Source organism: Pristis pectinata, chromosome 17 (genome assembly GCF_009764475.1).
Source record: "Pristis pectinata isolate sPriPec2 chromosome 17, sPriPec2.1.pri, whole genome shotgun sequence".
Classification (NCBI taxonomy): Eukaryota; Metazoa; Chordata; class Chondrichthyes; order Rhinopristiformes; family Pristidae; genus Pristis; species Pristis pectinata.
The window spans coordinates 7,046,309-7,059,894 of NC_067421.1; the positions used below are offsets into that span (position 1 = coordinate 7,046,309).

The window sequence follows — 13,586 nt, forward strand, 5'->3', positions numbered from 1 at the left end:
CTACTCCTATGCTGGAGAATGAGAATCCTTGCCCTTCAGTGTCAAGAGCATAAATCTGAGTATGGAGACAATGGTCCATGGATTGCCCCTGTTTTTGGAACAGAGTTTGCAATATACTTCTATTTCATTCTATCTAAAGATACTTCAAAAACTTTCATTAAATAGTCAGGCTAAATTTTAAACTTTAAGTTTATAAGCAAGACTCAATTGCAGAATTAAAGTAAAAAAAAATCCTGAGATGACTTTCACCTCTTATCAACTGGTATATTGACTTCAACCTACTCTAGACTAAACTATGAAATAAATTTGTCCAGCTCCATCAAGAGATAGTCACTGTACTCTAACCAACAGTGAACACAGGATGCTATAAAATTGTTTCCATTTCAGGCTTGAATACAATTATAATAATTGAATAACCTTATTAACAACAGATTGTTAATAAACAAATTCTAGTACACAGACCAATTGCCCACAGTTTTCATCACCGTTTAATACGGTTTGATTTAATCCCAGCCTATTTGAGCACCACGTTGGTCCTAGTATTAATATGCTGTGTGGAGGGGGATCCAGCTGTGGAAAGTTAGACTGACATGCAATTCTGAGGAGCTGTGCATGAAAAGTAAGCACTGGAAGGCAGTCAGCGATTACAAGATCACTGATAAGTGGCTTCAGGATTGGAAAGAAAATACAATAGGAAAATGGCAGGTGGGATCAGAATAGTGTTTTAATTAGGATGCTACTTCTCCATTGTCCAATCATCCCCCATCAAGTGTACCTGATCTGTAGTCCAAGGTTTTAAGGAACACATTTCAAACAAATCTACAAATGGCAAGGCTTTGTATCACGACTAGCTCTAGATATGAACTAGATCTTCATTTAGATACTGCAACATAAACTTTAAATGAAAATGCTGCAGCAAAAATTTTAGTTGCACTTGGTTGAGCACTAAGACTAGAGCAGGATTTCAATTACATCTCCTGTGTAAAAGATTAAAGCATATTTAATGAATAGGTGCCTACGTCACACTAAAATAAACACTCAGAACATTAAACATGTCTCAACACACATGGGAGGAAATGTTATGCAAACCAACTGATTTAGTGCATAACCCAAACAGTCCAATTAGATCTTTTTCTTGACTTCAGCTACTAGGTCTGAAAGGGCTACATTTTCATTTCTTCTGGGTACAGTGAAGAATTATAGTTAAGAGAAAACTTCACAAAAATCCTGCTTTGTTGCATTTTTAAAAAATCAAATCAATGATTTTTACATTATTTTTATCCCAGCTGGTAAAGCAACAGTGACACTGGTTAGAAAATTTACCTACTCTCAATCTTGGTGGTATGAGGAATGTATATACTCATATGAAGGAATAGAAAATCTTCCAACATTCAGAACAACTTTACCTATCTCCACGATGCCTCAATTAATCAATACAGTAAAACTCTGATAATCTGCTTCCCCAACATTCAGAAATCCCAATGGTTCAGCATCTAGTTCAGGTGAAGTTTCCTGCATTCCCTTCAAACTCACTTGGTTCACTGGAAAATTTATTATGATACTGTGTAACATCTAAAAAGTGAATTGAAAATATGCTGAGGTATTAATGGGAATAATATCCAATAATCTGGAAAATCTGCCAGTCCAGCACCACCAAAGTCCCTAGCATGTGGGATCATTGAAGTTTTATTAGATTGTGATAGCAATAAGCACAGGGATGTATTTAAACTGGATCATGCACCAGTAGCCCTGGTCTCCTCAATGTTACAATACACACCAATTATCGGAAATATTTGAAATGACTGCCATCTGTGAAGTTGGATATTGTTTGTAGGATTATCTGAACAACTGCACTCTGAGATACCCTCCACACACTGGGAGTAACATCTCCATGGTTCCAACGTTGAGTGCTATGTTTATGGTATATGCTCAATTCTTAAGTAAAAACATCATCGTATTCAACAATCAAAATCCAGTTCAACAGGAACTTCACTCAGAGGCCACAGGATAGCTGATAGGGAAAGCATCATACTGGCCCTCTACATCATGGGGCCACAGTTGTGCAGAGGGAAAGTTCTTCTGCATCTAAAAGTCAACACTGCATGTCCTAAAAGATTGCCCAGCCTAATCTCTCTTTTCCTGAGTTGTGCGATTCAGGAAAGGATAAGACCCTCAGAATATTAGCAACATCAGTAATAGGATCGACCTGTACAATAGTCAAATTCAAACAGTGTAAATATAAAGCTTGTAAAATGTCATAGCTTTATAAAGCCCAGATAGTGGGCATGAAAAAGCCATCAATTATTTGCTGGATTATTTCCCTACAAGGTGGTAGCAGTGTACAAGGGACACAACCACCCATTTAGTTACCTGGCTCATATCTATGCACTGCACAGGTAAACAATTGACTCCTACACAAATGCCATAATTGTGATATCTTCAAGAAAGTGGATAAGTCCAAATGACATGGGGAGAGTCTCTAAAAGTGTCTTCCTCAACCATCTTCTCGTCGCACTCTGAACCACAGTGTGGATTCTGTCCATCTAAAAGGCACGACGGGCTTGATATTCAAGAGAAATGCAGGAAGCAGAAACAATCACTGTACATGCCCTTCTTCTACCTCACAAAAGCTGTCAATCAAGGGGAACTGTGGAGTATCCCTTCAAATATGCCTGCCCTCAGAAAATAGTCTCCACCTTATGTCTCCTATGTGATGTCATGCAAGTCATGATATTAACCAACAGGTCCACAACAGACCTAATCTTAGTGCAACCTAGTGTCAGGCAAGGTTGCATAACTGCCCAACATTTTTCTCAAACTTTCTTGCTGCAAAGCTGCACCTCATCTCCAACAAGCTTTCCACTGGAATGGAACTACAGGATAAAGGAAACTTACATCACTTCTAGTCCAGAACTAAAGTCACTTCAACCACAGTCATTGAGCTGCAGTATACAGACGATGCTTGTGAATCCAAACACTAAATTGTCAATGACTCATTTAATGAAGCACATGAGAGAAACAACCACAAATCTCCCAGTAAGTATCTTATATGCTTCAAATGCTATCGTTCCCGCAACTTCTGTTGGAATTCCGGTGATTCCAGCATAGCCAGCTCTCTCTGAACAGCAACTTTTCAACTTCTGATCATTTAGAAAATACTCGACTTCTGTATTTTTCAACCAAAGTGGACAATTTCACACTTTTCCATTTCATTTTCTATCTGACACGTCCTTTCATTTAGATTTTCTATATCCTCTTGAAATTTTTCTGCATTCTCTTCACAACTCAGACCGCCACCCATTTTTGTATTATTAGAAACACACTTGGTCCCCTCATCAAAATTCCAAACAACTGGGTTCTCAGCATTCATCCTTCTAGTTACAGCATGCCAACCTAAAAACAACTTTTTAAAAACATTTCCTTTCCCCTTACTTTGTTTTCTATTAACTATTCCAATCCACACCAGTATGTTACTTCCAATCCTGCATGTTCTTTCTTTATTAACAATGTCTTATGTTGCACCCCTACTCAATTACTTATGATATCAGAAAATTATAGATAAAATATACAGAAGTATCTGTGTCAAGCAAAAGAAGAAACTATTGTGTCTTCACTGTACAGATTGGGAGTAACTAAAAGCAAGAGTAAAACAGATTTAGACTAAGATTATTTTCCATCCACATGACTCATTTTGCTACAAAAACTAAAATTATTTTCTGACTAAATAATCTTTTGGGATACTGGAGATTTAAACATATGGAGCTTCAATCATCAATTAAGCCCCAATTTCTCAATTATTTCACAAGACAGATTTGGATTAGTTATAAAGTTCATGCAGCAATTTCAGCATAGTCTTGTAGAAAGCCCCTTTACCCATCTCCATTCCACAATCCCCTTTCAATCTTAACAAATACTTGTTAATTGCTTCTTGAGTGTTGATTAAATGTTTGCAATGAAAGACAAGGAAGATTAGGTATAAATTTAGGAATTAGTTGCTGCCACTATTAAAGCAACTAGACTAATAACAATGAGTAAAGCACTGAAGGGACAAAACACAATTTTACACACTCTCAACACTGGGGTATCACAGCATTATGGCTGGGTTCCTGGACTAGACTTCTTGACCACTGACCAGACACGTGCTCAAATTTTACCATGGCAGCTGGGGAGTTTAAATTCAAGTAATAAATAAATCTGAACTTGAAGCTAGTTTCAGAAAAAGTAACTTGGAAGTACTGAACTATCATAAAAACCCATCTGGTTCACTTATGTATCTCAAGAAAGGAAATCTGCCACTCATACTAGAGACAATCCCAGTTTGGTTACTAAATACTGTGAATGAATAAATAAAGCAAAAACCTTCCTAACCCTACTCCAGGAAATAGCTGGAGTTCATGCCCCAGTCCATCTCAAAGCAAAGCAGCTAATCATATCCAGAACAATAACAGGAGCATTACTACTTAATCATGTTAAAGATAGAGCAGAAAAAGGATCAGTGAAGTTTCCCACTCTTGATCACCTCTATTAAGGTGCACTGGAAATTTGCTGGTATGGTGGACATCAAGCAAGGGAAAAGTTCATTGGCATTGCCTGAAAATAGTTTCCAAAATTCACTGACTGGATTCACCATGTTGCAGAGAACACGGATCAGCAGAGTCAGCGTCCAGAAGAAATAAAGAGGAAAAGCTCCTGGATGGGGCAAGGTCATTAGGAAGGAGGAAAGATCTATGGCACCTCACCTGGAGACTGGAGAAAGCTTCCAGGGTAATCCAGCAATAATTACATCAGTGGTACATTTACAATTCTTTTCCCCCCTCGTGTTTAGAGAATTCAACCAAAATACATCAAACAATTTAATGCCTAGCCATATATATATTGTCAGAACATATTTTTGAAAAAATTCACATTAGTTTCCCCTTCACAACTGTTCACTTGAAGTTGTACTTTTCAGTGAGTTTCCACTTTTTTAGTCAATCATCCAACAATATCTAAATACATACCTGACTATTTGACATTAAATGTGACAAATATTTTGCATATGTGACACTCTGAAGTACAACATGCATTTCTAAAACAGTTCAGGCTTATAGCACATACAACCTAATCACATAAATGTTACTGACACTTCGGTGACAAAAACATCTATTGTTTCTGTCATTTATTTTAAAATCAAAAACCAATCATGTTCTAAAGCCATGTTATAAATCCATGAATGTTGGCACCACCCTTTAATGTAAAGATTCTCAAAACAACCAGGTACATCAGTTGAGTAGAATTTGCATCTCTACGCAATAACCTTTAACTGAAGAGAAGAGCCTAGCAACTTGGACTTCCCTTTTTAAAATGAATAATTTGGTTGCTTTTATCTTTAGAAAGTTACCTTTGTTACAGATGTTGCAGATGTTATTTGGTCCTTCATTGTGCTTTTTGATATGATCAGTCATATAGGCTGCACGCAAGTACTTCCCGCACACCTGACATGGAACTTTCTCTTCATGACATGTCAAGTGAGAGCGTAGACGGTCTTTGGTAGCAAAGGAAGCTTCACAGGTCTGTAAGAACACACCAGCGATAAGGAAACTGTTCAGACAAGTCAACCGTCACTATCTACTGAACACTTTAATTTCAAATCAACATTTAGAGATTAAGCAGGCACAATAATTCCCTTTAATTCTACCAGCATAGACTGATCCAGAGAAGTGGAAGTGGCCTCAGCATCATGTTGAGCTGGGAAAGCAATTGTATCGTGGAGTAGGGGAAGTTATTATGAATTAGAGTTTCTGCATCAAGATTCTATTTAGTAGCCTCTATCCTATTTTTCCACAATAGAAAAAAATAAGTATGTGGATCTATTGGGTGAAGATAGATACGACTTTCTGCAAACATCTCCATAATCAAATCAAGCTGTGAGTTTCAGTGGTAGAGGGGCAACATGTGCTTTGGAGAAAGGCATGGAGTTACCTTAAATCACCATTTTTCTTGGATGATGCAAAATGTTGAAGCACCAACTCACCTGACATTTAAAGGGCCTCTCTGCAGTGTGCACTTGTTTGATGTGGCCATTCAAGTGATCCGGTCTGGAAAAAAAAGGGAAGGTCAGCTAGGTACTAAAATGCAAGACCACACACAGCCTTGGGAAACTAGGCATCTCTGACGCAAAATGTCAACTTTTTTTTTGAAAGGTTATCAATTTTTGGGACGTGAACATCACTGAGAAGACTGGTATTTATTCCAAGTTGCACAAGAAACTAGTGGTGAGATTCTTCCTTGAACTGCTGCAGTCAGTGTAGTGAAACTCTTCCATTGTTGTCATTGTGCTGGGTAGAGAATTCTAAGATTTGACTCAATGATAATTAAAGAATTACAATACACATTCAGTCAAGATGATCCCACCATGCACTTGCTTTCCTTGTCATTTTAGGTGATTTGAATGGTTCTGTTAGAGAAGTCATTGCAACCCCCTTGATGATTCCTTGGGGTGAATGGTGAACAGAAGAGTCGATATAATCTGAGAGAGGAATAAAGGAAAAAGATTTTGCTTGTGTTAACAGCACTTTCAGCCTGTAAATGAATGACAGGCTGACACATTTGTTGAAAATTTTTAATTCATCCTTTCAAAGTGCTTTCCCAATGGTCACCAATGTATCCAAGCTACATTGCACTGAATATGTGCAAATCTTTAGCAGAACAGACTAATTTAGATTTTAAAGATGTAATGTACTGGCTTCAAATTCTTGAGGCTATCAACACGGCACTGTCCCATATACAGTGAACACCTCACACACACAAGTGCAATTCCCAATGTACAGAAGATAATACACTGCTACACTGCACTCCTGATTCAGTATTCTTTACAGTGGAGACCACATACAATTAGACACGCCACAATCTACTATGCTGGCAATCCCAAATATTTAACTAGATTAAGAACGCAAGGAATAGCAGCAGGAGTAGGCCATCCAGCCCGTTGAGCTTTCTCCATCATTCATTAAGATCATGGCTGATCTCCCTCAGCATAATTTTCCAGCACCTCCCTCAATTTCCTTAATGTCCAGAAATCTATTGAGCTGTTGAATACAACATCTTCCATCTGAACAGGATGCAACCTTCCAGACTCAATATCAAGTTCTCCAACCCAAGGTAACTTGCTCTGTCTGAATAAGAACTGGCCATTTCTGCCAGTCATCCATTTGTGATTTTAGCTCATTTTTCCTCTCTCTATTAGCATGCCCTGCTGGGCATGTCATATAGCCCTAGTATTAGCAGCACATAACACTGACAAAGCATACTCTGCTCCTTACTGCCACAATAACTCACTGTTTCAAAGATACTCTCTGTCTTTAAAATCCCCTCCCCCTCCCAACCTTCTCTGAAACTTGTTTCCCTTCTTTCCCAGCAGGGATAACAGGTCTCTGACCCAAAATTTTAACTGTTTCTCTTTCCACAAATGCTGCCTTAAGGACTGTGTGTCTCCAAAATTTTCTGTTTTCTTGTGACAAGCAATAAGGCACTCTAAGTACTGCTTTGAAAGCACCTTGAGAAACCATAGTAAATCGAATGAGTAAAGGATTGGAAAAAAGTACAAGAAATAAGTTGAGGTGAGCTTAGCAGTGATTAGGTGACACTAAATTTTAAAGGCATACCATTTGCCGACAATGGCAACAACTGAAGTGAGGAGCTGTAAATAGTAAATGGATTAAAATAAGGGACTTATGAATCCTGAGAAAGAACACATAGGACAGAATACCTGGAATTACAAAAGGTAGCAGCAACTTTCATGCATTTAACAAAATAAAAAGAAATGGAATAAGGAGAAAAAAGGTAATGATAACTGGTAATAATAGTAAGAATTAACATGCAAATTATCTGTCATGAACAGAAGATTTGGTTCCTGCTCCAAACTGTAAGCAAAGAACAAAAACTGATGTTGAATGTACACTGAAGTCAAACACTTCAAGTCAAACTATCAAACATGCAAAATGTGGAGATTTGTTTCCAGATGAAAATACCAAAATGTCACCTAGTTACAGCTGCTGGAAATTACTAGAGTCAAATGGTCAATGATGTTTCTGAGACCTCAGGACACTTTAGCATTCAATTTACTTGTTCTGTTAAGAATTTTAAATGTTACCCCAGAATCAATTGTTTTCATTTTCAACTTCTCATGGCCCTGATCCAGATCTCGATAATTTGGTTGCTCCTTTCCATCTTCTCTCCATTATCTGAATATCCTCATTGTGGTACAGCAGCTATTGTAGATCATAGACCCAAATGTCAATCCAGTCACCATTTTGTCATTTATATGGATACTTCTTTGTTGGTCAAAGACCTGACTAATGAACACCCAAAGGATAGTGAAATGTAGCCTGATACTTCATTGACTAGTGTGGCAGATTATATAACATTTGCGATGTGGTTTTGAGAGTTGATGTCAATTAGCTGTATGGCATTGTGCATCAAAAGCCAAGTCATTACAATGGACATCTAACCTGTTTCCAACATGTATCAATTTCAGCAGGATAACAATGCAAACTTTCAAACCCTGACAGTTAGTGCTTATAATCTGTTGCAGGTTCTTTTGAAGGCTGGGCATGATACATGGAAGTTAACAGATATTCACTTGCCCAGATTAAACAATGGGAAGTCCAAAGCCAATGGCAACAACTCCTGTCACAAATTATATAATCCGTGGAAAAACTTCATTCTACTTCCCAGGCTGCATCTCTGATCTCGTACCTCAGTGGAGCAGCACATGACACAGCTAGTACAGCTACTACCTCACAGCCCATGATCCAGATTCAATGCTTATCTCTGTAATGGCTGCGTAGAATGTGCACATTCTCCATGTGACTGTGTGCGTCTCCTCTGGGTGCTCTGGCTTTGCCCCACATCCCAAAGATGTATTGACTGGTGGGTTAACTGGTTACTGTAAAATTGCTGCCAGTATGTAGATGAGTGGTAAAATTTGTGGAGAGTTGAATGGAATGTGGGGAGAATATGATAGGATTAATATAAATGGGTGCATAATGGTCAGTGTGAACTCTGTGGACCACAGGGACCTGTTTCCATGCTGTAACTATGACCCAAAGCTAAACTTCACATGTCCTTTTTACTACAATTACCAATTCATTCTGGTCTGTCCATATGTTTCTGAAACTCCTAATCATCTCTTGCCTTGGATATTTAAGTCTTTTCAGCTCTCAAAACTATTCATTCCTCTGAATATTAGCCCGTGTACATTCCCTTTCCCTATGGCCACAACTACCAACATTGTTTAGCTGTCAAGACCCCATGTTTTGGAATTTTTTTTCCATCTTCCTCTCCTGTTTAGACTACCTCTTTGGTCAACATTTGCCATCCTAACATCTCCTTCTGTTACATTTCCATCTTTGTCTGATTATATTTCCATGAAGTACCTTGGAACTTTTTTTCTCTACTAGATAAATTAATCTATTATGAAATTTATAATCTTTAATGGCATCATTTTCATTCACAAGTAGCTGTTTGAGAATTCTGATAGCAAATAATACATCAAATAACTCATTTTGATCTTCAAAGTTTATATAAGAAATTGTGATCTAATATTTGCTATTTATCTTCACCAAATATTATTTAACACTAAAGAGTAATCAAGATGTCACTAAACTGAAGTTCATTTGATGATAGAGTCCCTCATGCCTTCTAGAAGCCTTACAAGTTACACCAGTGATGGAACTGACCACTATGGATCTTTACTGGCAATTTTTCATAGGTCAAGAGTTCTAATCAGTAGAATCATTTTTGTGCAGGGAACAGAACAAAATTTTGACTCCCATATCTCAAGTTATTTTCCAAGTGACTTCCTCAGGAATGGATACTGAGTCAATAATGTGCACTCTGAATCACTTCACTAAGTAGTGATAGATATCGGAGCCCTCACTAATTGTGCCATTATTGCATATACATAGCAGAGACCCAGGCCAGACAATACATAGGACAGCAAACCTTTGCCTGGGGCCACTTGTGACGAGGTACTTAATCTGTGCCAACCACAGGTGTGGGGGGGGGGGGGGGGGGGTGGGAGCTAAGAAAAGGGTAGGAAGGGGGTACTTTGGGCTGCGATCATGCACACTGAAGCTATACTGATCACCCCCTCCTCCAACATCCCAATCCATATAGACACCCTCCTCCTCAATTTCTCTCAACTCCACTGCCTTTTATACCATGACAGCAGCAGAATACTTTGCAGCCAAGACCCCAGTAGCAGAGGTACTTGCTGTGATCCCTGTAGACAACTGGAGTCAGAAGCTGCACAGGCTAACATGAGATTGTGGAAAGCACTCCAGTGATGTTTTTTTAAAAACTGTAAATTTCTCCAAATTTAAAAAAATCTTTTGAAAAGGGCTGGTGGTTGCCCCAATTGGGTGACAGACAAAACATTGTACCCGTTTCAAATCCCAAAGGTGCATTTAGACTCCAGCCTTGATGAAGACTATTCTATTCCATTCAGCCCCGGAGCAGATGGCTTTGGATTTCGCCACCTAAAGGTCAATATATCACACTTTAATTCAACCTGTACATGCATAGTGAGGGTTGCAAGGAGGATGCAGAGAGGCTTCAGGGGAATTTGGACAGGCTAAGTGAGGGTATGGTAGAAGGCCTGGCAAGACCTTCCAATGGCATCTAAAGTATGGGAAGTATTAAATCTTAAGCAGGCAAAGGTTGGTAGCATCACAGTTAAGTCACTGGACTGGCAGTCAGCATTTTGTGCCACTGCCCCAGAGATGTGCCCACCACCCTGGCAGCTGGGGGATTTAAGTTCAACTCACCACATATATTTGGATTTAATATTGGTTTCAACATAGTGACCACGGAATAGTAGTTAGGATTCAACCAGTTAAGTCATCATGCTACAGAACCATTCTTGATGATGGTCATTGAAGTCACCACCCTGAATACATTCTGGATCTTGTTACCCTCAGTGCTTCATCCAAGTAGTAGTTTCAACATGTGGTAGTAGTCAAATGCTCAGCATGAGCCTGATGGAGCTATTGGATTTTCAGTTCTTATTGTCATAAATAGCAAGGTTCATCAGTCTGGTTGAATACAGATCTGTGTCATGTGGGGAAACCCAGGATTCTTCTTGCATCCTGAACAAGCACGCATGCAAGAAATGTCACCAAATGAATGAGTTGAAGATCTGTATTTTGGACATTAAGCAGTGATCAGCATCACTACATTCACAAGGCCAAATGATGGGTGGATGGCATGTTCCGGGGTAGTCACCCCACAACTCATGGTCTACAGGCAGAGAGGGAATGTTCCTTCAAACAAGGTGGCCTGTGTAGTGCAGGAGTCCCCCAAGTACATCATGCTCTCTAACAGGCATCCACTCCCTAATAATATTAGAGAAGGCCAAGATTCCTCAGGGGCCACAGTCACAGGACAGCCACAGTCAAGACCATGGCACTATGGCTGACTTAGCTAGGTGGGAACAAAAAGGAAAACTATAAGGGATTCAATGAGCAGGTATGGAGTTGGACATTTCTATGGCCATGGTCATGATTCTAAGGTGGTTCGGAGACAAGAATCTGCAGATGCTGAAATCTGGAGCAAAAACCAAACTGCTGGAGGAATTCAGCAGGTTGAGCGGGTTGGGTGGAGAAAGGAATTGTCAACCCGAAACATGGACAATTCCTTACCCCCAACAAATCGTCCTTGAGCCACTAATTTCTTCCAGCAGTTTGCTTTTTCTAAGATGGTACGTTGTCTTCCTGGTGCCACCAGCTACAAAACATTGAGGGGATACAACCAGAGGCTGCGGTGTTCATTGGTACCAACGGCATAGGAAGAGGAAGACTTACAGGCAAATTACAGGGAGGTAATGACAAGATTAAAAAGCAGGATCTCAAAAGGTAGCAATCTTCAAATTACCCCAAGTAGCACCAGTAAGTACAGAAATAGGATAATGAAAATGAATGAGCAGGTGAAGAGGTGGTACAAATAGGAATGGTTTTGATCCCTTGGACAACGAGGCCACTTCTGGGGAGGTGAGACTCAAAAGTGGAAGGGTTGTAAATCAATCTGGCTGCGGCCAACATCCTTACTGGAAGGTTTGTTCACACTGCTGGGGTTTAAATTAGGCTAGTGGAGCAGAACTGCGGTGAACATGACAGCAGTTTCATAAAGAATGCAAAATTGGGGTTTGGAAGGCAGAGGAATAAGTTTGGAAATCAGAGAAAACAAAGATGGGAAAGAAATACAAAAGTTTGGCAGTACTTACATTTACTTTATAGCAGGGAGTCTTGGAAGTAAAGGCAATGAACCGAGGACATGCAGGAGTATTATATACTGAAACATGGCTCAAATAACAGCAGGAAAGGCAGCTCAATGTTCCTGTTTATAGAATTTTCAGATGATACAGAGAAGTGGTGGGGGTGGGGTAGAATGTAGGGGTCACAGCAATATTGTTTGATGGAACAATTAGAATTATGTTGGAGAAGTAATATGCTAGAAACAGCAACACATTAGGCCATACGAATTGTACTGATGAACAAAAGGGCCAGTCACATTGCTGAGAGTGTACTTTAGGCCCCAACCTACCAGAGATAGGCAAAAAAAGCAGATATGCAAGCAAATTCTGAGAAGTGTGAAAATAGCAAGGCAGTGATGGTTGGGGATTTAAACTACCCTTACATTAACTGGGACAGATACAGATCAAAGCTATAAAAAGTACAGGATTCTTGAAATGCATTCAAGAGATTTTTTTTAAACATTAGTACACAGCAAGCGCAACCACAGGAGTCCATTTTAGGGAATAACCTGGGCAAATGGAAAGGGTAGTAGTGAGACAGCATTTTGGAAACTGCTATCCTAATTCTGTTAGACTTAGCAATAGTTATGGAAAGTGACAAAACTAGACCAAACCAAATGTTCAAAATTAAAGCGAGGGGTGTGATTATAGTAAAAGTGACTGAAAGTAGCTACTTGAAGGGAAATAAGTATCAGAACGGTGGGAGCCATACAAATAAGATGGAGAAAGCTCAGACCAAACTCGTCCCCAGTAAAAAGATGAACCCCCAAATCAAGACCCCCATGGCTATCAAGGATAGGATAACACAAGAAGGGGAAAATTATGACAAATACTAAGAACTGTATTCCTCTGCAATGGTAAGAAGGTGCAGGGGCGATATTACGAAGGCAAAGAGGATGCATGTAATACCACAGAAAACAAAGCTTTTTTTGTACAAATATGTGAAAGGAATCAAAATAAATGACAGGTTAATCAAGGACTGTCAGCAATGATTTATTAAAGGAAGGTTATGTCTAGCTAACAATTGAATTTTTTTAAGGCATAAACAGAGAATGGTGATTAGGACAATGCCTTTGATGTAGTCCACATGGATTTCAGGAAGGTGTTTGAAAAAATTCCATATGGCAAATTAAATAGGAAAGTGAAAGCCCATAAGATCCAAGAAAACGTGAAAAATTGTACTAACATTGGCTTAGTGTGGGGAAAACTAAACAGTAATGTGTTACTGGAGACACAAGAGACGGCAGATGCTGGAATCAATGGAGGACTGTACATAATAGAATTGCACAGCATT

General features: G+C 39.2%; 1 protein-coding gene across 4 annotated transcripts in view; it reads right to left on the reverse strand.

Moving 5' to 3' along the window:
* Window positions 1-13,586, reverse strand: part of patz1 (POZ/BTB and AT hook containing zinc finger 1) — a 43,763-nt gene that overhangs the window by 20,144 nt on the left and 10,033 nt on the right. For all 4 annotated transcript variants that reach the window (XR_007957648.1, XM_052031850.1, XM_052031849.1 and 1 more), the window contains exons 2-3: window positions 6,014-6,077; window positions 5,381-5,552 (exon numbers count right to left, since the gene is read on the reverse strand). Coding sequence is in view for 3 of the 4 variants with exons in the window: in XM_052031850.1 (XP_051887810.1) it covers window positions 5,381-5,552; window positions 6,014-6,077 (236 nt within the window). In the remaining variant the exon portion in view is untranslated. The remainder of the gene's footprint in view (window positions 1-5,380; window positions 5,553-6,013; window positions 6,078-13,586) is intronic.